This window comes from Polypterus senegalus, chromosome 12 (assembly GCF_016835505.1).
Source record: "Polypterus senegalus isolate Bchr_013 chromosome 12, ASM1683550v1, whole genome shotgun sequence".
NCBI classification, from domain to species: domain Eukaryota; kingdom Metazoa; phylum Chordata; class Cladistia; order Polypteriformes; family Polypteridae; genus Polypterus; species Polypterus senegalus.
The window spans coordinates 159918021-159941602 of NC_053165.1; the positions used below are offsets into that span (position 1 = coordinate 159918021).

The following is a 23582-nucleotide window of genomic DNA, read 5'->3' on the forward strand; positions in this document are numbered from 1 at the left end:
TTGGACGTGCCCGGAACACCTCACCAGGGAGGCGTCCAGGAGGCATCCTGATCAGATGCCCGAGCCACCTCATCTGACTCCTCTCCATGCGGAGGAGCAGCGGCTCTACTCTGAGCTTCTCACCCTATCTTTAATGGAAAGCCCAGACACCCTATGGAGGAAACTCATTTCAGCCGCTCGTATTCGCGATCTTGTTCTTTCGGTCACTACCCACAGCTCATGACCATAGATGAGGGTAGGAACGTAGATCGACTGTTAAATTGAGAGCTTTGTCTTACGGCTCAGCTCTTTTTTCACCACGGCAGACCGATGCAGAGCCGGATGCCGCACCGATCCGCCTGTCGATCTCACGCTCCATTCTTCCCTCACTCGTGAACAAGACCCCAAGATACTTGAACTCCTCCACTTGGGGCAGGATCTCTCCCCCAACCCTGAGAGGGCACTCCACCCTTTTCCAGCTGAGGACCAGGGTCTCGGACTTGGAGGTGCTGATTCTCATCCCAGCCGCTTCACACTCGGCTGTGAACCGATCCAGAGAGAGCTGAAGATCACGGCCTGATGAAGCAAACAGGACAACATCATCTGCAAAAAGCAGTGACCCAATCCTAAATCCATCAAATCGGACCCCTTCAACACTCTGGCTGCGCCTAGAAATTCTGTCCATAAAAGTTATGAACTTTATACCTATAGTACCTATACCTACTGTATACTAGTAATTGTGGATTTACATATCATAAAGTGAGAAGGAAGTTCCCATCAGCTTAACCGGGATTGAAAAGCACTTCCATCTCTTTGATAAATGTTGAGCCTAGAAAATGGCAGAAAGATGCAAACCGTGAAGATCACTTCACTTACTTAAAGAATAATAGATTTCCTGGAGTAAATGTAAATAGGGGCAATGGAAATAACATTATTTTAATTTGAAAATTAACAAATTAAGTCATTTAAATTTACAGTTCACTTCAGATCATTTTGTATGAATAATACTTCCATTCACAAGTCTACAATGTGATGAACTACAGCAGATATAGTACAGTTAAAATATAAGACAAGATAAACTGTAGATATCAATAATTATGTACTTAGAAATATAAAAATGTATTTACCCAAAAGTTTTTAATACTAATTAGATCGCATTTGATTGCTGTATGCATATGCTGTATATAATTTTCATATATCGTACATCTTAAAAATAGTGGAGAGGGATAAAAAAAATTCAGTTTGCATGGACTAAAACATCTTTTATATTATTTATGCATTTGGGGATCCTAAAGTATAGGTCTCGGTTTCGTAGTGTTTTTTCTTTTCGTTTTCTTTCCTGTCTTGATAGCTTGAAGAAGGCGTTTATCATGTGATCATATTTAAAGTTCTGAAACTAATAGGAATTAATATCTTCCGTAATGTAAAGAGAAACACTCATCCTTTTATTAAGGTGGATGTGTCAACATCAGTATCAACCACATTGTTTATTTTGCAGTAAGTTAGAGACTTTTCTAATTTTACCATCCATATTAAAGTAAGACAAGTCGCAGTCACATTAATGTCTCCTCAAAGTGCTCCTGCCTGATCCATGAAGTCAATGAACACTTGGTTTTGAGACCAAGCACCTTGCATGTTAACTCAAGCAATTCTTTGCTAAGGAAACAAAGAAAGAATGATGTTAGGAAGGATGCCATCTTGTATTTACATTTCTGTTATGAACAGATAATGCCAGATTACACAGTCAATTAAAATGTATTTTCCTTAGCACCATCTTGACCACAAACACTCTCTCATCAGCCGTCCTGAATTGGATTTAGGGGCTTGAGTATGTTACTTTACTTTCCTTACTGTCATTTTAAATGTAACACAATAGGACACTGCATCCTTTTTTACAGTCCCCAGACACTAAAGCAGAAGAAATGTCCTACTTTCACTTGTCTGTATAACCAACTATGGATTACTACTCGGTTTGCTGTAATTAGAATTCAGGACACAGATGTTTTCCCTGAGGATGTTTAAAAATACAACAGTTAATACTTTCAAATCAATGTCATTTGCTTGATGTTTTACAACTGTTTCAAGCATCTTCAACTAGCAGTGCAACTGGAGAAAGTTATACAATCCTATTTTAGTGCATTTCTAAAAATAAAAAATAATTTGCACATTAAACTAAACTCATTTTTTCACACATTAAATATGTGCATGCAGGAAGAAGCAGGAGACGTCTTTGAAGTACCCCACATAACTGAATAATTGTTCTACTGTTCTTAATATTGGGGCCGGGGCGGACTGGCCATTAGGGCATTTGGGCAATGCCTGGTGGGCCGTGGACTCTGGTCTGGTCACGGGCCACCCATTTCATGAAATAACTTTTATGTACTGGTTACTGCTTGACATAAAAATTAATTTTCTAAACTACTAAACATTATCTGTCTGGTACTGCGACTTATGTAGTCCTATATAATACACCGTCTTACGTCATCAAGTTGTTTTAGCTGTCAGTACACACGTTACAGGAAATAATTTGGTCAAAACTGCCTTTTGCTGATTTCTATTTTGATACCGCTACATTTCGGTTAGCATATACATTATTGCAATGTATTTTATCTCATATCTAGTATTTAAAGTCTTTGGTACTAATAATTAGTTTAGATTATGTACAGTAATCCCTCCTCGATCGTGGGGGTTGCGTTCCAGAAACCCCGCGAAAGGTGAAAATCCGCGAAGTAAAAACCATATGTTTATATGGTTATTTTTCTATTTTTTAAGCCCTTATAAACTCTCCCACAATCTTATAAACATTTCCTGCACACTTATAGTTTAATCCCTTTATATTCTCTTAGATATTAGGTAAGATTCATTGAAATTATGTATGTAAACACACTGTTTATATACTACGCACAAACATACGTATAGTATATCATTGAGGAGTTTTATTTAATACGTTATACAGTTTTAAACACATTGTAATTGATTGGCCCCGGAAGCAGTAGCAGAAGCAGACGTTTTGGAGACATAACATAGGGTTTGACTACGCACTAAGATAAACACAAAAGTGAACTCTTTACACAGCGAAACACGTTGATGCTGAATGCGCAAGACGAGATGCTGGCTAACGCAAAGCGGAATCGAATACTGCTCTCAGTCGCTGAGCCAATCAGCACCCAGGAACTTAACCACATGCTCTGATTGGGTAGCTTCTCAGCCATCCACCAATAGCGTCCCTTGTATGAAATCAACTGGGCAAACCAACTGAGGAAGCATGTACCAGAAATTAAAAGACCCATTGTCCGCAGAAATCCGCGAACCAGGGAAAAATCTGTGATATATATTTAGATATGCTTACATATAAAATCCGCGATAGAGTGAAGCCATAAAAGTCGAAGCGCGATATAGCAAGGGATCACTGTATTATGCATTTTATTGTTCTCTGGTCGGCAGCGTGAGCAATAATTAGTGGTTTTCAGCTGCGATTATTAGTATGATGAAATAAAGTTATAAAGCACAGGATATGAATTTTTCATATTAAGACGGAACATTTATAGTTAAGTTAATGGAACATCTCAATCATATGAGGTTTTCATTATAACCTCGGTTATAATTTATTCCATTGTAAATGAGCAGTTTAATTATCAAATAGAGGTCATATCATAGGCTCATAGCAAGTAGCAAGCTGCATACTCATCACAAATTTGAAAAAAATTACAATGAATAATGGGCCAAGGTGGTCAACCTTCATCACCGCACTCGCTGAAGGATGCCCGGGCCTGAAGTTACAGCCTTTTCTAGGTTGCTGCATGTGTTTCTAACGGTTTAATGGGAAACTAATCAGAAAGATGAGAAATATCCACCACCTTTAAAGAATATTGTAGATATTACCAACAAGTCATATATCTCAGAATTATCTACTGAAAATGAAAACAAACATATCATAACTAGCCAACCCGTGGCATACCATACGCTGCATAATCAGGCCGGTTTTTTAATGATTTTTAAGCACAGGGAGAAAATTAACATTTGAAAAATTGGTAATGTAATAAATCAGCAAGGAAAGCAACATTGTAACAATGCATGGAACGAACCAACATACAATCGTGCGTGACTGAAAACTGGCGGACCGCCATCACGCCTTCTCTTGCCAGACGGAGGGATGGGGGTGCACGGCGCGGAGTGTGGAATGGGAGGAGAGGAGAAGGAAGTCCATTTAGCTCCCTCCGTCATGCTAGTCTGCTGAATTCTCGTTCAGTATGTACTGCCCGCTCATGTGCCCCCCTCCAACTCGTCACTTGAGTCGTTGGCTGCTTTTATATTTATATTTTATAAGACACCCGACCACGGTAGTTGCGAGGTGGGAGGGGGGTGTGCACAAAGGGTAGGGACGCAACCAGAGGGAGCGTATGAATCGCACTTAGTGGGAATTCCACGGTTTGCAGCCCGAATGGGGTTCAATGGCTTACCCACACTTCTCTGACACACGCTCAATCTCATGCATAATTATTTATTGAATGCTAAACACTTCTGGAAAGACACGGTTGTCTAAAACGGGTTGGTGTGAGAATACAACAGTAAGTGAATGAAAAGATGGAACTCTGGAGAGAGCAAAATACAACACAATAGTGAACCCGCGGCATAACAAACGGCACATAATTATTTATTGATGGTTGAACACTTCTGGAAAGACACAGTTGTCTAAAAGGGAGGTAAAAATGAGAGTTGGTCTCGGTACGACAGGCTGGTGTAAGAAATGCAGGTGAGATAAAGTCCAAACGACTGTAGACACGATCAGATGTCTGGCCACGGGAGGTGCCGCTATTGACTCCACGGTGATACAACTTTGTTTGTAAACTCCCCTTTCCAATATCGAGATAAGGATTAATCTCAAACACAATCTGAACTCTGAAAGTACTTTAATTCCTGTTGCTGTGGCACAGACAGACACGGACACAATTTTCTTTTACTAATAAAAGTCTAGCACACAACATAGTGCCCCTGCACCAAACACCCTTCTTCCGTCCTTTTCTCTCCTCTCCGGACTTCTCCTTCCGCCTTTCCACCTTTCATCCCGAACGTTGTCTTCTTCCTCCTGACTCGGCTTCTCAACAAGAGTGAGGTGGCCCCTTTTAAGATGTACTCCAGGTGCTTCCTGATAGTTCACTGATGACACTTCCTTGTGTCCGGGTGTTCCTGGACTTAGCTCCAGCAGCACTTCTGGTTGTGGCGGAAGTTTTGCATTCCAAGACTTGTTAATCTTCCGGGCACCCCCAGGCGGTGGGCACAGGCCCCAACAGGGAGGAGCTTCCCAGCTCTGCTTCCATGGCCTCCTTGCAAACCAGGGTGGCTGCCCTCTTGTGGTCCAGGGGTGGTATTTATTCCCTTTCCTGGTCTGTCCAGACGTCCTGGATAGGTAGGGATCCCAGCCGTCTGCCCCACAGTATATTGGCAGTAAGAGCTGATAGGAAGCACAGTAACCATCAGTACATTAAAAGAATACTTCTAAAAACAATGTACTGGGATGTCCAATAATTATTACTAAACTTAAGGTTTCTTTATTTAGTCATGTGTACACAAGAAAACATGAAATTTGCCTTCTCAGTTGCATCTAATAACAGACAGAATGAAATAAAACAGACAAATAGAAACAAGAAAGGTTAACTTAAGGCAGTTAGATAATGCATAGTTACACAAAAAAAAAGGTTACAGGATATATATCAAAACCTTAATCATTATCTCCGATATTTCTTATTGAAAAGTCGTATGGCACTAGGAGGAAAGTAGTTCCTGGAGCGATTTGTGTGGGTTTTCAAAGCGACTGTCCTTCCTGATTTACTGAACTTTAGTTCTACATGTAATGGATGTCTGTCATCAGTTGAGATGATTTCCAGTTTCTTTAACATTGCCTGCCCTCTGACACACACAAGCTAGTCAAATCATCTCCATCAGCCCCAATAACTGCATACTTCGTAATCTGCTGGAGCTTTTTTGAGTTTTGTTTTGTCAGACTATTAAATCAGGCAATGAAACTGAAAGTGATCACAGACTGGATTAGACTGCGATAAAGGACAGCATGAGGTCCCTGTCTACTTTAAATAGTTTGAGTGTATGGAGTAGAAATAAGCGCTAACCCTAAGCCTAACCCTAAACCTCTACACAAAGCTCCAGTCAGCCACCATCTTTACCAGCTTAGTTACTTCTGATGAACTGCTTTCAGAATAGGGTTATGTTTACTGAACTGTGAAGGCTTTAACACATTTATCAAAAAGTTACACTTCATTTGAGGTCACTTGGTATATTTTTTCACTAAACCTGATTAACTGTATGAGCAGTCATGTGTTTATCTAGATGGAAATTCCTGTCAGTGATAGATGAGCCAGTCTCTTTTACTTGTGCTTGTTCGATCAGCTAATCAATTACATCCAAAGAAAATGATTTGGCTGATTTATTATTATATCTGTACTGGTGCACAAACTCTGCTATTTGTTTCTCCCATTCTGAATGCATAAGACAATGCTTTATGACTAGTAGTTACATATAAATGAATTTTAGTCTAAATACCATTACTCAAAATTTGAACCTTCAGCATTTCTTGAAAAATGTATTTATTTATCTACTAGCAGTCCTCTGCGGTCTCACCCACATTGTAGTGAAACAGAGCAAACTTTAAAAATCAATTTAAAAAAAATGTAATCATTGGTATTGCGAGGAATTAATCTTGCTAGCTTTCGTATCCAAGGGCCTCTTGAAATACAATATTAATGGTTTTGTTATCGTGGGCGAGAATGTAGTTGTGATCTCTTTGCCAAAATTGTAAAAAGTTGGCAAGGTATCTCTGGCCAAGTGGAAGACAGGCACGCTAGAACGTGAAACTTTGCCACTGTATCTGATCGTGTTCAGCTCTGACGTGGCCGTGATATCTCTAAAACACACATAGCTATGATCTCTCTCTCAAAAATATCAAACATTATTTTTTAATAATCTCTAAATGATAATGTCTGCTGAACAAAGAGGTATTGCTAGCTAAGCGGTGACAAGGTACGCTCGAACACATGACGAGAGGTAGAGCGACTCGAACGCAGGCTGGCATGTCATTAAGGAGGGTCCCGGCCGTTTCCCTACTCCAGAGGTCCTGCCTCCCCCTCCCCTCGGCCCTCAGCCCTCTCTCTCTCTCTCTCGGATTTGCACAAATAAATCGGCACCACAAGCAAACTACAGTATGATACTTACTATGATACTTACTACTATGATACTATGATGAGAGAAGTTGCAAAATTATAGAAAAAAACCCGATCTAAATCCATTAAGTAAGTTCTCTCGTGAAAAATGGACTGACAGACAGACAGACAAACACATTGGATTTTATATATAGAGAGGTTCAAATGCTTTATTGCATATCATACTGCCACCTGTTGCCTTCTGTGTTGACAAAAATGATATAATACCATCACGAATACACGTTTGGATTTAAAAAGCAGCCATACAAAGTGGATTCATTTATTTATTATATTCCATCTGCATGAGTGTATGGTTGGTTCATAAGCTTGGAGTGAGCAGGTTTGAATATATGCATGCCATCCAGGACTGGTTTTCATATTTTGCCATATGTTGTCCTGATAAGCTGCAGCCTCCTGTGACCCTGAACCAGAAGAAGTGGGTACAAATATACTACTAAAAATAATACACACAAATACTGTGTAGACTCTCAAAAAAAGTAGGATCAGAGATTAGCATAATCAGTTATGCAAATGATTAGGTTGGCAAGTTCATTATGCTCATACGTACATAACAGACAGATTTATATTTTGAAACGTCATATCAGCACACCAACAATGCACCAATAATGCTTTAGTCAGTTGTGCAAATGACTGAATAAGTCCGGGAAGGGCCAGAGTGTGGGTTTTTATGCTGTTGGATGATTATCACAGCAGGTTTTGACTATATGGGTATGCCAGGTGAACATAAGGCTTGACCAGGCTCTCATATTAATCTTAAGCAATCTGAAAAGCTCAGAGTAACTAAGCGCCAGGGAAAGATTGGAATGCCGTGTCACAGTGACCTGCATCAACACTTACCACCATCTGTAGAATTTCAATGTCATGCATTGAGTGCAAGATAATATTTCAGATCATCTTCAAATCATTTTAACACCAGCAATTGATAGCTCAATATCCAAGGTTGCATCTGGACTTATTTTAGGATTACTGTGGATTGGCTTAATGTTCTTTGCCTGTGAGTCCCTCTTCTCCCTTGGGGCAAATTGCTTAGGGAATATGCAGACCAGCTGACAGATATCTTTACAGGCATCTTCAACATTTTCCTGAGACAGTCATCCCCAATTGCTTCAAAGCCTCTACCATCATACCCGTACCAAAGAAGTCCCCTGTCTCTTGCCTTTATAACTGAAATCCTATAGGACTCCCATCTGTCTTTATGAAGTGCTTTGAGTGGCTAGTCTTCGGCCAGACTTACCCTATCACATAGTGTATCCCTCTCCAGTTTGCCTGTTATCTCAACTGTTTTACTGAAGACGTCATCTCATCTACAGCTCATCTGGCCCTGTCTCATCTAGGAAAAAGATACACTTATGCTAGAATGATTTTAATTTGACTTCATTTCAGCTTTCAACATCCTAATCCCTTAGAAGTTCATAGGGAAGTTGAGACTACTAGGCTACAAAACTTCCCTATGTAACTGGATCCTGGATTTCTTGAGAGACAAATCCCAGACAATCTGCTTTGGAAAGGCCATCTCTAATACCATCACACTGAGTGCTGCTTCCTCCCAGGGTTGTGTACTCTTCACACTTCTGTTCACCGTGTTGAGTCACAATGGTATGGCTACGTACAGCTCTAACACCATCATTATGTTTGTGGATGACACAATGGTGGTAGGTCTCGTCCGCAATGGGAATGAGTCGGCTAACAGAATGGAGATACAATGATTGGCAGAATGGTTCAAGAACTATCTGTCTCTTAATATGAACAAGACAAAAGAGATGATTGTTAATTTCAGGATGGCCCATGTTGTCTGCGCCCCACTGCACATCGAGGACTGTGCAATTGTGTTAAGAGCACTAAATTCCTTGCTGTGCACCTAGTAGCTGACGTTTCTTGTTCAATTGACACCTCCTCCATAGCCAAGAAGGTGCAGCAGCATTTCATCTTCATTCGGCAGCTGAAGAAGGCAAGCCTACCTCTTCCCTTTCTCAGCACATTCTGCAGGGGCACCACTGAGAGCATTCTGACCAGCTGCATCACTGTCTGGTTTTGAAACTACAGTGTCTCTGAACGTACAGTAAGGTGCTATAATGGATAATGCGCACAGCGGAAAAGATCATTGGGACCTCTCTGCCCTCCATTAAATAAGTCTTTGTAAAGCATTGCACCCACAAAGCCCATAGCATTGTGAAGGGACGGTCTTTTTTGTCCCACTTCCATCTGGCAGAAGGTACCGTAGCATTCAGACCAATTCTGCTAGGCTTTGCAACAGCTTCTACTCCCTGGCTGTCTGGATTCTGTCTGGACTTTGTGCTGCCCCTCTGCCCTCAGATCTGCGCCTAGTATCTTTTTTATATGCAGTAAATTTGTTACACTTTTTACTACTGTTGTTTTTTATATTTAGTTGATGTTATTATTTATTTATTACTCTCTGTTTCAACTTATTACTATCTATTAACTTACCTATGTAAATAAGTTGAAAAGACAAAAATAAACAGTTGAGGGTTGGCCCTGTATATTGTTGGCAGAGGAATCAAAAAAGACTGAAGCCGGTCTTGTAAGCTGTAAAACAACAAAAAGACAAATGATAAATGGCAATGCAGAGGCTTTATATTTTGGTGGCAGGAAGCAGGGTGAGGTCATCAAGACGGGACAAAATTGTGGTCATCTGGAAGGGAGGAAAGTGACTCTTTTGCAACCCTTTTCCTGCTGTTTTCACACCCTGAATTGGACCCTTTGGCTGTCCCCTAATCGCAAGTGTGTGACACCTATTATTTATTGTTTATTTGTTTAATTTATCGATTTAGACCATACTCTAGTTCTTTACTTGTCTTGCGCTTGTCATGTGTTTATGTAATTGTTGCACCATGGTCCTGGGAAACTTTACTGTATTTCGTACCACTGTGTGCTGCAGCACTGTGTATGAATAACATTACAATAAAGCCACTTGACTTACCTGGTAATTATCTATCCATCTATCCATTTAGAACCAAATTTCATTTCACTACACATAAATATATAGTATGTGTGGGTGGGGAAGTGGTAGTACTGCTGCCTTGCAACGAAGAGACTTGGGTTCATGTCCCAGGTGCTCCCTGCGTGGAGTTTGCATCTACTTTCCACGTCCTCACGAGATGCCTCTGGGCTCCCAAATACATGCAGGTTAGGTTGATTGGCATTGCTAAATAGGCTTCTGATTTGTGTGTGTCAGTGTGTTCACCCTGCGATGGCGTGGCACCCTGTCTAAGGATTGTTCCTGCTGGGTGTCAGATGCTTTGCTGGGATAAGATTCAGCTTCGCCTTAATACCTGCTCTTCATAAAAGGGTTAAGAAAATTGATGGATGGATGGATGAAATATATGTGTGCTAGTGTGTGTATGTATAAATATAAATTTATATATATTTTATTTGGGCACAGAACATCTTATAGAGGTCCCAGATATTGTCTACATAAACAACCTTAGTGCTAACAAAGGACTCCTTTGTATTCTTTCTCCATCTCACCAGGTGGACATTGTCCACCACCACTCCACACTCGCTACTCGCCTGGCTGAGGTGGTAGGGCTCCTTTTTTAGCTAGTCTTCGGAGAATTTCTGGCACATCAGTGCTGTAGAAATGGAGTACTTCCAGGTCAGAACCTCCAGATAACAAGGGAGTCTTGCCCGGCAGCACCCAAGGACCCCAACAGCGATGCTTGCTGAAACTACAAATTCAATGCAGCCCTGTGGATAGATAGATAGATAGATAGATAGATAGATAGATAGGAGAGGCACTATATAATGATAGATAGATAGGAGAGGCACTATATAATGATAGATAGATAGATAGATAGATAGATAGATAGATAGATAGATAGATAGATAGGAGAGGCACTATATAATGATAGATAGATAGATACTGTTCAAATGGGAGCTCCACCAGAAAGATTCTACCACCCAGAATAGTGGGGGAACACATTTCTTATGATGGCTTCCCAGCTGGGTAGGGGGTGTAACAACCGTCTGAGCAAAACACCCATCCAACCCTGCCGTCTATGGAGATACATATAAAAGGGTGATCAAACCATTTAAGCTTTGGCATTTACATTATAACTGGCCAAGGATTAGTTCTCATGTACTAAATGATGTGAATTTCCAATTTCTAGCTTTTGTGATTAGTAGTGTATATTTCTTGTTTTAGAACTAGGACAGTATAATTGCCAAAAAACACAAAATCAAGTATAGTTTAATCATTGAATTACTATCATGCCTTTTGAAATTTATTCTCATTTAGTCGCCATGTTCTAGGACCAAAAGCATTTATATGCCACAGTCAAGAGATGGGCTGCAAAATCCCATTGTGGTAAAACATTTCCTAAAGATGACATAAGGCCTGTAATGGAGAACTGAAGAGTGACGGTATGTGAGATAGCAAACACTATATAGCTTCGTTATGGGTCAGTTGAATTCATTCCACCTCAACATTTAAACATGAGCAAGGTCTATACACATTAACGTCCAGAATGTTGACTCTTGAAATAAAGCATCACTGCATCCAATGTTCCAAGGAGAATCTTGAGTAAAATCATTCAGACAAGTGGAAATATAATAAATGTTTCATAACTGAGAAATGAAACTTCATCACCAAACAACTTTTGAAACAGTAGATGTATGATTATTCTCCAACAATAGGAAAAGTGAAATGTTCACTGAAGTGCTGGTAAGATAATCTGCGCATTTACTATTTATATTGAAGGTATAGCAGAGTCCACAGAGCTGGTCAGTATTTGGCTGTGAGTTGTACTCCCCTTCTGGTTCATGATAAATTCATGGCCCTCTTCTCACTAAGTTGGAAAGGCTTGTCTTTGAAACTGTGGATCTGAAGACTTGCCATGCTGTCGTCTATTCTATTCTCCAACTCTTCTCCTTAGAAATTACTCCCTGTTGCCCAGTCTGAAGGACTTCATCCATGGGATGCACTATGCCAGTGAGATGTTGACTGCAAAAGAGTGGTTGCACAAGAAGAAAATACATTTTGTTTAGCATGGAAAAGTTTTGTGAACTGGATACTAAGTATATTAGTATTATAGATTAAAGGCAATTTTGGATTTTGTTTTTGAAATACTTCTCATGGCATTCCACCTTAATTTTAAGAAAAAATCATTTCATTTATGAGTTCTGTTTTACATTGTTGTGACATACCCTTTGCTCTGCCATTTTCAAATCTTTGAAACCTTTTGCACTCTCCTAAAACTAAATACCTTCTTCTGTGAATCTAGTAGAGCTTGTCAAATTCTATCCCCCAAAACTTGATTATTGTATGATTTATTGATATTATAGTTAAAAAGCAGAGAAAAAACAGACACACCATGACTAGAGTGGCATGGAACGTGAACTCTAAGCAGGCTACTAGTAAGACACGTCTATACTGTGTGTGTGAGAAGGTGTAGTAAGTGAGATTGTTTTAGCATTTTGGTCTGATGCGGGGTCTTCATTTTACATACATATTGCCTTTATTTTTACTTTTGTGTGTGTGTGTCTGTATGTGATGCTATCACTCCACACTATAGAAGAGTAACTGGATCTTCCTTGACAACATAAGCATTTATTTTGTTCAGCTGGACAAGTTGCTCATTTTTAGGTACCCGGTGTGAAGCAGTAGATGTGAGTCTAGGAAGTGATTGTGCCATACATACATTATGGACAATATAAATATCTTAACATGCATATAGTTTTTATATTGTTTATCATTTCCATTTGAAATTTATTTATAAGTGTGAAAAATATTTTCTGAACTTTTAGGAATAATGAGGCATGGTGGTAGAATGATTAATGTTCTTGCTCACAGCTCCTGAGAGCTTGATCAGGGTATTGGGGATTGAAAATGAATTGCATGCTATCCAGGCTTTCAAGTAAGAATTTCACTGTACAATAATCTGAACTTGACTTGACTTTTACTCCCAATCCAGTTACTTTCTATGTATAGTTTGCATTTTCTTCTCATGCATGCCTGGGTTTCTTGTGGGTTTTCAGGTTTTCCTCCCGCATTCCAGGCTACATTAATAAGCAATTCTAAACTGGCACATTGTAATTAAGAGTGGCATGTGCACAAGATGTGCCCTGAAATGGACTGTCATCCTGCTAAGGATTGGTTTGTCTTTGACATGATTCTACTAGGATAGCTTCTGACTCCCTGTGACCCTGTGATGAGCTAAGTAGAACTGGAAATTGAACAGATGGATGAATATTTAAGAGGAATGTTTTACTTGTGACTCAAATTTAGAATTCCTGCCCCTGATGAAGAGTATGTCGGTTCATGAAAATGATAAGGATATAGCCAGTGCGTACACTGTAGGTGCTAACCTGTCCTTGAATATTCTACATAGACAGGCTAGCTAATCTGCTAGAAATCCAGCATAGTAACACCAATCTGTCGTATGATAATGCACATTATTGTCAGCAGATGCATGTCTGTAAATGATGAACCTCCATTTTTTAACTCAAACTTTGTAAATAGACCACTATAAAATTAGTAAATAAATTGTTGCAACTGAAATAGAAATAAAATGTGTTGTCCAATGCCAAATTTTAAACACTACATCATTAATAAGGATCATTTAAGCACAAATATTTTTTTACAATGTAATTTATGGTCAGCTTCTTTTCAGTTTGTGGATATTTGATTGTTTCTTGCCTCAGTGTTTCCTTACAGCTTCTTTTTATGTGGACTTTGGACAAGCTGCATGAATCTTTTAGGAAGTGCATGATCCTACTGTGCAAACCCCCTTCCTTCCTCCCAGTTCCCAACTCCCCTGCTTTCTGGGTTTGGGTGCTCATGCATGTTTATTGGAGTCAGCAATGTTACGCTCCTCCCTCTAACACACGACAGTGTATTCATATTTTTTGGAGCTGGTTGAAGAAAGGTCATAAAAGCTGCACTTATGTTTTCAACAAATAACACCGAATTATGTATAATTTGATACATTTTTCACACCAGATACCCAGTGAAAAGATTTGTGCAACAGAGGTCATACAAACAATTACATTCTTAAACGTGTTCATTTAAAAATTAACACAATAATGCCGCCACTAGTCCTTTGTTCTAATTTAAACACAATTGCCTGCCATCTTCTGCTGGGGTGGGATGACCCACACAAAACCTGCTTGTTCTACTTTCTACTTGTTGCACCATAAATTACCAGTAGCCCTACCTTCCTGTGTATATTTTTTCTAACTCCCACAGTTTAAGGAGCTAATCTAAACAGCTGTGAAGATTGCTGTCCTCTTATGAAGTACTCTGTGGATGTAATTTTTACAGCAACCTCTCTACCCACAGTGCCAGGCTATACCAGACCACCTCTACAGTTTTGCCGGAAGCGGCCTAACGGGTTATTGCAAACTTGCTAGTATACATCAGCCATCGAACATTGTCATCTTGCTGCAAATAGAGATGTCTTCCTGATCATTTTTGCCCTTGGGCAAAAAGCTCCTTTCATGGGTTAGACGTTTTCAGTGTTTCCAACACTCTCCAGAGGCATACGTGAGGCACTTAGATCAGCACCCTTAAAATAATAGCCCTTATAATAAAACATTATACTATATCTGTAGCAAGAGTAGGGAGCAGGTTGTGGAGACCCTGGAGAGGTGGAGATATGAGAGGAGAGGAATGAAGGTCAGTAGGACCACCAAGACAGAATACATGTGTGTGAAGGAGAGCGAGGTCAGTGGAGTGGTGAGGATGAGGGGAGTAGAGTTGGCGAAGGTGGAGGAGTTTAAATACTTGGGACCAACAGTACAGAGTAATAGGGATTGTGGAAGAGAAGTGAAGAAGAGAGTGCAGGCAGAGTGGAGTGGGTGGAGAAGAGTGACAGGAGTGATTTGTGACAGACGGATATCAACAAGAGTGACAGGGAAGGTCTACAGGACGGTAGTGAGACCAGCTATGTTATATGGGCTGGAGACGGTGGCACAGGAGACACAGCTGGAGGTGGCAGAGTTAAAGATGCTAAGATTTGCATTGGCTGTGACGAGGATGGACAGGATTAGAAATGAAGACATTAGAGGGTCAGCTCCCTAACCCTAACACACCCTAACCCTAACGCTCAGGTTGGACGGTTGGGAGACAAAGTCAGAGAGGCGACATGTGCAGAGGAGAGATGCTGGGTATACTGGAAGAAGGGTGCTAAGGATAGAGCTGCCAGGCAAGAGGAAGGCCTAAGAGGAGGTTTATGGATGTGGTGTGAGAGGACATGCAGGTGATGGATGTTAAAGAACAAGATGCAGAAGACAGAAAGGTATGGTAGAAGATGATCCGCTATGGCAATCCCTAACTGGAGCAGCCGAAGGAAGAAGAAGAATAAAACATTATACTCTTGTATATTTAGGATTTCCACATCTCTCCAGCTTCTTCAGATCAATATTCTAAAATAATGTTTCCTACCAGTCTATGTGTTTAAATGCACACACATAACCTGAGATAAGGAAAGTAATTCGTTTAAAGCAGAAACCTGGTTTGTTAAAAATTTTAACAAAACTGTAGTCATTTTCTGGAGTTGTCCTTTGTCAAAATGCTCCAACATCATTACACTGTTCAAATTAATAATTCTTTATTTATTTGTCACATACATAGTTGTACAGGACAACACAGTGAAATGCACCTTTTCGCATACTCCTTGGGGTCAGAGTGCAGGGTCAGCCATTGTACAGGCAGCACCCCTAGAACAATTGAAGGTTAAGGGCCTTGCTCAAGGGTCCAGCAGAGTAGCCTCTCTTTAGGCAGTGATGGGGATTCCAACCAACATCCTTCGGGATGCCAGCGCAGATCCTTAGCCTCAGAGCCACCACTTAAGTGTTAAGAACAGTTAAACTCATCATTGGCCACCATGAGTCTGAAATAAATGACAAGCCTGAGCTCATTTTCTTGTGTTTTATAAATAAATGTAGTCGTCCATGTGCTATGAAGCAAATAACATCAATGCCTGTTTTACATCCTGATAATCTGCAGTATGAACCCTCATCACCTGATTATACTGTTTCAGCATATCCACAGAAAGCTGGATCAAAACTAATGTTTCACTTTAATGACATGTTTCTGTTACTGGATTGCGCACAGCACATTCTTTTCTGCTTGGTTGTGTGACTGAGCCCTGCAAATAACAACACTCAGTTAAACAAGGACTGAGTTAGGCTACTTATTAAGCGATTAGACTATGTAATGCACATTCATTTTAACACATTACTGCTGCTGAGCTTAGCACTGCTTGTTCAGTTCATCAACTGAAATATTCAGACAGATTATTTCATCTACGAGAAGATATAATGCAATTGCTCAAGCCTTTGCCTGAGGAAGTGTATCTTGTGGATTCTTCTACCTGTGACTGCTAAAAGCATCTGTAAAGCTAAGCAGGCGAAATGTAACTCAGTTAAGAGTTTACGTGGCCACATTACTGGATTATTCTCAGATAAATTTACCTGTGTTAGCCTGCTTTCAGGTTTCTCTAACCATAATAAAGGTTTACATGGCATTATAGAAACTGAGTTTCTGTGAATAACAAGACATGTAAACACACTCAGTATAGTTCTGTATCTCACTTGGGCTTTCCTGGTAAGGAGTGAACAGGGCATCTTATGGCTTCACAGTCCAATGTCTTAGTCAAAGGGAACACATTTTTCCCATAGTGCTCTAGTACAGGGGTCACCAACTCCGGTCCCGGAGAACCACCGCGGCTGCAGGTTTTCATTCTAACCCTTTTCCTAATGAGTGACCCGTTTTTGCTGCTAATTAACTTCTTTTGAGTTCATTTTAATTGAGTTGCTGTTGACTCTGTAGACTCAGACCCCTTAATTGTTCCTTTTTCCTTAATTAGCAGCCAAACAATAGTGAGATACAAAATGAGCCAAAACAACTGGTGTCCATCATACAATATCTGAAAATAAAGAAAGATGAAGGTCTATGAAATGTCAGTCTGCTCAAGTCCACAGAACATTTGAACAGAGCTCTTAGAAAGAGAATATCAAACAATTCTGGAGCAGCAACAAGCCACAGAATTAAAGAACGGGTTTAATTAATGACAAGACGGCACCTCATTAAGCAGCTCTTGGAGTTTGAGGCCCTGACTTAGCTGGTCTTCTGTTGGCTCACTCACTTCACATTTCATTTCTGTTTGGCTGCCACTTAAGGAAAGAAATGAAGAAATTCAGGGGAACAAATCTTAAGAAAGCAATTCAGTTAAAATAAATTCACAAGAAGTTAATTAGCCACACAAAATAAGTTTAGGATGAAAACCTGCAGCTATGGTGGTCCTCCAGGACTGGGGTTGGCGTCCCCTGCCTTAGTACTGTAGGGAACACCAGACCAAGGGTCTTCATATTGACGGTGATCTGCTGCAGGTTTAGTGACTCATTAATAATCACACAGTGAGTCAGTTATAGAGACTGATATTGCAGACATTTGCTTTATCCTATAGCTTTTAACAACCAAGGGGTACAAACTGCCTGCCAATAAGAAAAATAATGTTTTAAAACATTTTAGTATCCTTTGTTCATGGACTATACATAAAAAAAATTATACATTAAAAGCATATTGTAGCACCATTCTACATATAGTTACAATATAGTTAGCACAGTGAATTCTTCTTAAATGTAAGAATTTTCCTGTTCTACAGAAAAACATTTGTGGCAGAATAAAGATGTTAAACATATTGAAAATTTCACTACTTGATGTTGAGGAGTATGATGAATAAGCATAACATAGCAGAAAGTCAAGTCAGGTCAAGTCGGGGAGCGTGCACCACTACAGCACGTTGCCGCACCCACCACACGACGAAACAACTCGGGATCCCGGTTGGCAACCCCCCAGACAGACACACGGCCCAGTCCCACCCTCCAGAAATGACCCTTACGTGGGTGACCCCTTGGCCTGCTCCAGCCATTCGGGTCCCCAACAATGAGGATCTTACGAGCTGGATCACCCTCGGGGAAACGCGAAAAATGACGGCTGTCCAATTAACTGCGATTTTAGTTCCCTCTCCTTTCTCTTTCTCAGATTGCTTTTCGGAAGGACGTCAGTTTCGTAGTTTTTATGTACAGTTCGAAAGTGCCTTTCCACATTTTCCTTCTTTGGAATAGCAATGATAGTTTGACAGATCAGACAAACGCACTTCGACTGTGACATTGTGAGAGAAAAAAAATCCTCTTCTAATTCCACATACCCTCCCCAAACAATTTTTTGTTTAAATCCCTTCTTTAGTCGAAATAAATTGGAAGGCTAACTAGATCACAGCCAGTGTTTTGCAGTAGCTCGTGTGTTTGATCGTGAGTGCAGGATGATCAGTGTGTGAGAAGAGAGGAGATCTCAGACTGGCCGCCCTGTATGTCAATCAAGTGGTAAATGGGATAAGGAGGATATATGATAGACTACCATTTAAAAATTTTTTTCAACGCAATGCGATCTGCCTGCACTACCTTTGCAATCGACACATTGGGTACCCCTGCCTTAGACATTCATAGTGAAACAATCTGTAGGAGACAGGAATGAAAAGAATAAGTAAAAAGCTAATGGGGCAACATCTATTATCTTCAGCCATCACTGCAGGTCAGTCAGTCAGTCAGTCATTTTCCAGAGGATCATATTGAGAATATAGGATTTATAAGGAACAAAATAAACATAGGGCGGAGTGGTGGCTCTGAGGCTGAGGATTTGTGCTGGCATCCCGAAGGTTGCTGGTTCGAATCCCCATCACTGCTGGGCCCTTGAGCAAGGTCCTTAACCTGTAATTGCTCCAGGGGTGCTCGCTGTACAATGGCTGACCCTGCACTCTGACCCCAAGGGGTATGCAAAAAACCAAGTAATTTCCTTCAGGATTAATAAAGTATAATAATAAATATAATGGTTAATAGGTATGTAATTTAATGAAAATAAAACAAATGTTACACTTTTATTATGTTTTCCTATTGTTATACATTCTTAGTGAATGGCATGATATACTAAAAAAGTGAAATCTAATCTGCACTTCCTATGAAGCAAGAATACATTTTTGTTCCTTTCCATTTTAATAATATTTTAAACACATAACTCATTTTTTTCATTGAGGTAATTAATAACTTCACATATTTCCCACATGGGCCAGCATAGTTGTAGAGCATCATCAAGAACCTTTGTCAGCTTTAGCGCTGACTTTGCACCACTGGCCCAGTGTAAGTGCACGTGGGTGCATATTGGTGTGGTGGCGAGTCGGCACTCCAATTGACAAGAGTGCCCTATAAGTTGCGGGGGTTTTGTTTTGTTTGGTTTTTTTTGGAAAATGGGATGGCATCCTCTTCAGATTGCCACTAAAGATAACAGTTAACCTTAAAAGAAAAGCAGCAAAAAAGCCAAACTTAATACACCAGCACCAAAAATCATACACAGTCCCATTAAAATATGGCTTCAAATGTCTTCATTTTTTGTGGAAAGAAAGGAGTAGCTTTCTGTCAGTCTCATCATGATTTGCTATGTAATGATGTTGAGATAAAGGACTGTCATATTTTAGATTCTGGAGCGTGACATGTACATGTAAACAAGTCCTGTTCCAACTGGACTTGCCAGCTTCTCTCTCTCTATTTTGCATCTTACATGTGTGACTCCATATTGTGGCGTTGTAGCTTTGCCTGTCTCAAAAATCAGTGCATTTGGTTGTTTAAAAACCTTACGCTACTTACCTGATTGGATGATGATGGTTAGACTTTTTTGTAGCCTTTATCATGTCTTTTCAGTTTCATTTTTCTTTATTTTTTGTATTTATGTATTTATTTATTTATTTATTTTATTTATTTATTTTATTTATTTATTATTTTTATTCTCTGTTTAGGAGATCTGCCCAGGATGCCCATAGTGACAGCTCTTTCTCTCTTGTTTTAACAACTTTGCTTTTTCAGAATAACTTTATCAACTTGAGTTTTCTGAGACTCTTCCGAGCGGCTCGACTCATTAAATTGTTGCGCCAGGGTTACACCATCAGGATCTTATTGTGGACCTTTGTTCAGTCTTTCAAGGTACTTTCTTGGAATTGTTTTACAACTTCAGCATTCCAACACACCACTTTGTATACCAGCAGTGCCACCCTGACTTGAGACCTAAGGCCCTTCTCCACTTGCTGCCTTCATTTCAGGTTTTTGTATCAGACGACAGTCTGTTTTCTTGTATTGAGAGGAGAGGTGGAGGAGAGGGTTGGCCCAGTTCAACAAACACCCAGATAAATGAATGTCTTTAATAAGAGATGACGTGAAGAAACAAAGATGTCTGAGTGCATAGATTTCATTTCTCCCATCTTTTATTTCTCATGTAGACCCGAAAATCAACTAGATGTTCAACAGAACCCTGAGGCAGTTCAAACTCTTTATTAGATAGATAGATAGATAGATAGATAGATAGATAGATAGATAGATAGATAGATAGATAGATAGATAGATAAGAAAGGCACTATATAAAGATAGATAGATAGATAGGAGAGGCACTATATAATAATAGATAGATAGGACAGGCACTATATAATGATAGATAGGAGAGGCACTATATAATGACAGATAGATAGATAGATAGATAGCAGAGGCAATATATAATGATAGATAGGAGAGGCACTATATAATGACAGATAGATAGATGCTTTATTAATCCCAAGAGGAAATTCACATTTTGTGCATTGCAGTTCCTAGCTATGCTGTTTTATGCTTCTATTATTACTATTTAGTGTCTGCACTTATTAAATAAACTATGAGAATATTTAACTATAGTTTAGAATAGATCCACCTTTGCTATGTTCTTTTGTTCTTTATGTTTAAGACGTAGATGTTAATTGGTAATAAAATGTTTCTTTCGCTTAAGTATTATTACAAATATAATTCTTAATGGTTGGTAACATGGCAGTTGGTGAAGCTACCTTGCAGCTCTTGGATCTTGGGGTTGAATTTGGGCCTGCTCACTGTCTTTCTGGAAGTTGCACATTCCCTTCATTTATCTTGATTTTTTTCCAAATTCTTTGGTTTTCTTTCTCAACTCAAAGACATATTTGCTTGTTTAATTGGAAACTATAACATCTCCTGCTATAATTGAGTCAGAATAAGCTCTAGCTCTTTGTGACGCTATACTGAAAAAATAAACTTAATGGATGGGGTAAATGTTACTGCAAATTGCATCGATTAATTACACATCCAGAATATAGAGGTCTGCTCACCATGTGTTTATACTAACCTGTTAAAAATATGATGGTATATTTATAATGAGTCAGTTATGAAATATAGATACTTCTTTGAAAATGCTGCCCCCTAGGATTAAAAAAAAAGGTTTTATAACAGATATGAGGAAAGCAATATCACACTTGTGTTTCTAGGACCTTTCTTACTATCTGGTAATTTCTGTTGTATTCTTCTTTCTCTAGGCCCTTCCCTATGTGTGTCTGCTAATTGCCATGTTGTTCTTCATTTATGCGATCATTGGCATGCAGGTAATGTTTACTAAGATAATGCATATAATTGTGATTCATAATATTTGGAAGTACTTTAAATGCCGTATCATTCCTTGTGTGATTCTGCATCTTAGAGGATTACAATTCCAATCGAGGCAGTTTGATGGTTTTCTTATACATGATTACATAAATTAAAATGAGTAAATTCTTCATTGTTTTAGGTGTTTGGTAATATTGCCATTGACTCTGAAGAATCTGCAATCAACCACCACAACAACTTCAGGACTTTCTTCCAGGCCTTAATGCTGCTTTTCAGGTATGAATAATTAGAGTGAAAGTGGAAAGCATTAGATGGTGCACAATTTATGTCGCAGAATGCCAAAAACATGTGTGATTAACTGCAGTGGACTGGATTCTCGCTCAAATTTGGTTTTCCCAATGTTAGAGATACACTGCGCCTTGCACCCAAAAACACATGTTCAGAAAATGAGTGGATGGTGCTTTGAGTAATCAGTCTTTATATAACAAAATGTTCTTCTTGGTGCCTATGAAGCAGGCAGTATTATTTGGGTATACTGTACTTACAAGATAATTCATTCATCTGACTGGCATTGTGCTCACATCTGATTGATTGCCTTGCAAGAGATGAAAATACATGGTGGCTCCTAAGAGTTTTTTTGGACTGAGCCTCTTCTCAAACAAGTGCTCCCTGGCAAACACCACCATCCGCAAGTGTACAGGCCGTCCCCGGGTTACGTACGAGATAGGGACTGTAGGTTTGTACTTAAGTTGAGTTTGTATGTAAGTCGGAACAGGTCCATTATTTTAATAAAGGCTGTTGTTGACCGACTGTAACCAAGTGCTCTGCCGATAAATGTTTGAGTTTCACGTCTCTCTGACCTTTTTATTATTTCTACTTTATTTTCAATGGTGATGGTCTTTCTCTTCTTTACTGTATCACCAGCACTTGCATCAGATTTGTGCTTCAGAGAAATTCTTGAAGGGTGAAGACAAAAAGGTTAAGATGAGCTCTCCTGCACAGCACTGTACACGCTATCACAGCAGGAAGGCACCCGTCGTCAACACGTCTGGTGTACTGACAAGAGACAACTTCCTGCTGTGTGCGTAACAGTATTTAGAATGAATGGGGGCGGCGAGGGGTGATTCACCATTCGCCCACCACACAGTCACCTCCACTATAGTATGCTGCCTGCAGCGTCCAACTACTGAGAACGAACATGATGTGGCCGAAGGCGGGTAGTGAATCGCCCACCACCGCCCCCGTTCAACAGGCAGCCAACCGAGGCACACTACAATGCTACCCTCCGCCGCCCCGTTCACCTTCAGTGGCCTCCGTTCAGCCACAACAGGGTTACAGCTTGCAGCATCACCAGTGGTGGGCGGGCAGTGAAACTCCCCCCTTTGCTCCATCCCGCCTGCGTCCTGTCAGGAGCAGTAGCTGCAGCGGCGTAGTGGGCGGGCAGCGAAACGCCAGATCAAGCCTCCGTCCTGCACATGAGTGATAGCTGTGGCCCCGGTGACTATGGACCACGGTCACCGTTTGCCACTGGGAGCCACCCGAGGGACACTACGCTGCGCAAGCAGCGAAATCGCCCCCCTCCAGCCTCCATCCAGCCACCGCTTGCCGCATCCCCAGGCCGAAGATGATGGAGCGGCAGTTACTGAGGCGCGTGCGTTGCAGCTGTGGCCCCGTTTGTAAGTCGTAGGTTGGATGTCTGTAACCTGTGGACTACCTGTATTCCAAAATGTTTAGTTCAGGGTTTGATTTATTTAGAAGTTTCTTTGGATGTTGTGCAGCCAGCTGAGATGATTTGGGTATAAAGTGAGGAAACAAACCTGGTGGTGCACTAGGTGAGCATCATTTGGAGAAGGTCTAGGATAAAATCTCGAAAATATATTATATATTTAGGCTACCTTGGGAATATCAGGGAATAACCCAGGTGGAATC

The 23582-nt window shown here is 40.2% G+C and overlaps 1 protein-coding gene across 1 annotated transcript in view; it reads left to right on the forward strand.

The window, feature by feature from the left end:
* LOC120540050 (voltage-dependent P/Q-type calcium channel subunit alpha-1A-like) overlaps window positions 1-23582 on the forward strand; it is a 514575-nt gene that overhangs the window by 400146 nt on the left and 90847 nt on the right. The window contains exons 36-38 of the mRNA XM_039770511.1: window positions 20088-20204; window positions 21587-21652; window positions 21835-21929. Of these exons, the coding sequence (XP_039626445.1) occupies window positions 20088-20204; window positions 21587-21652; window positions 21835-21929 (278 nt within the window). The remainder of the gene's footprint in view (window positions 1-20087; window positions 20205-21586; window positions 21653-21834; window positions 21930-23582) is intronic.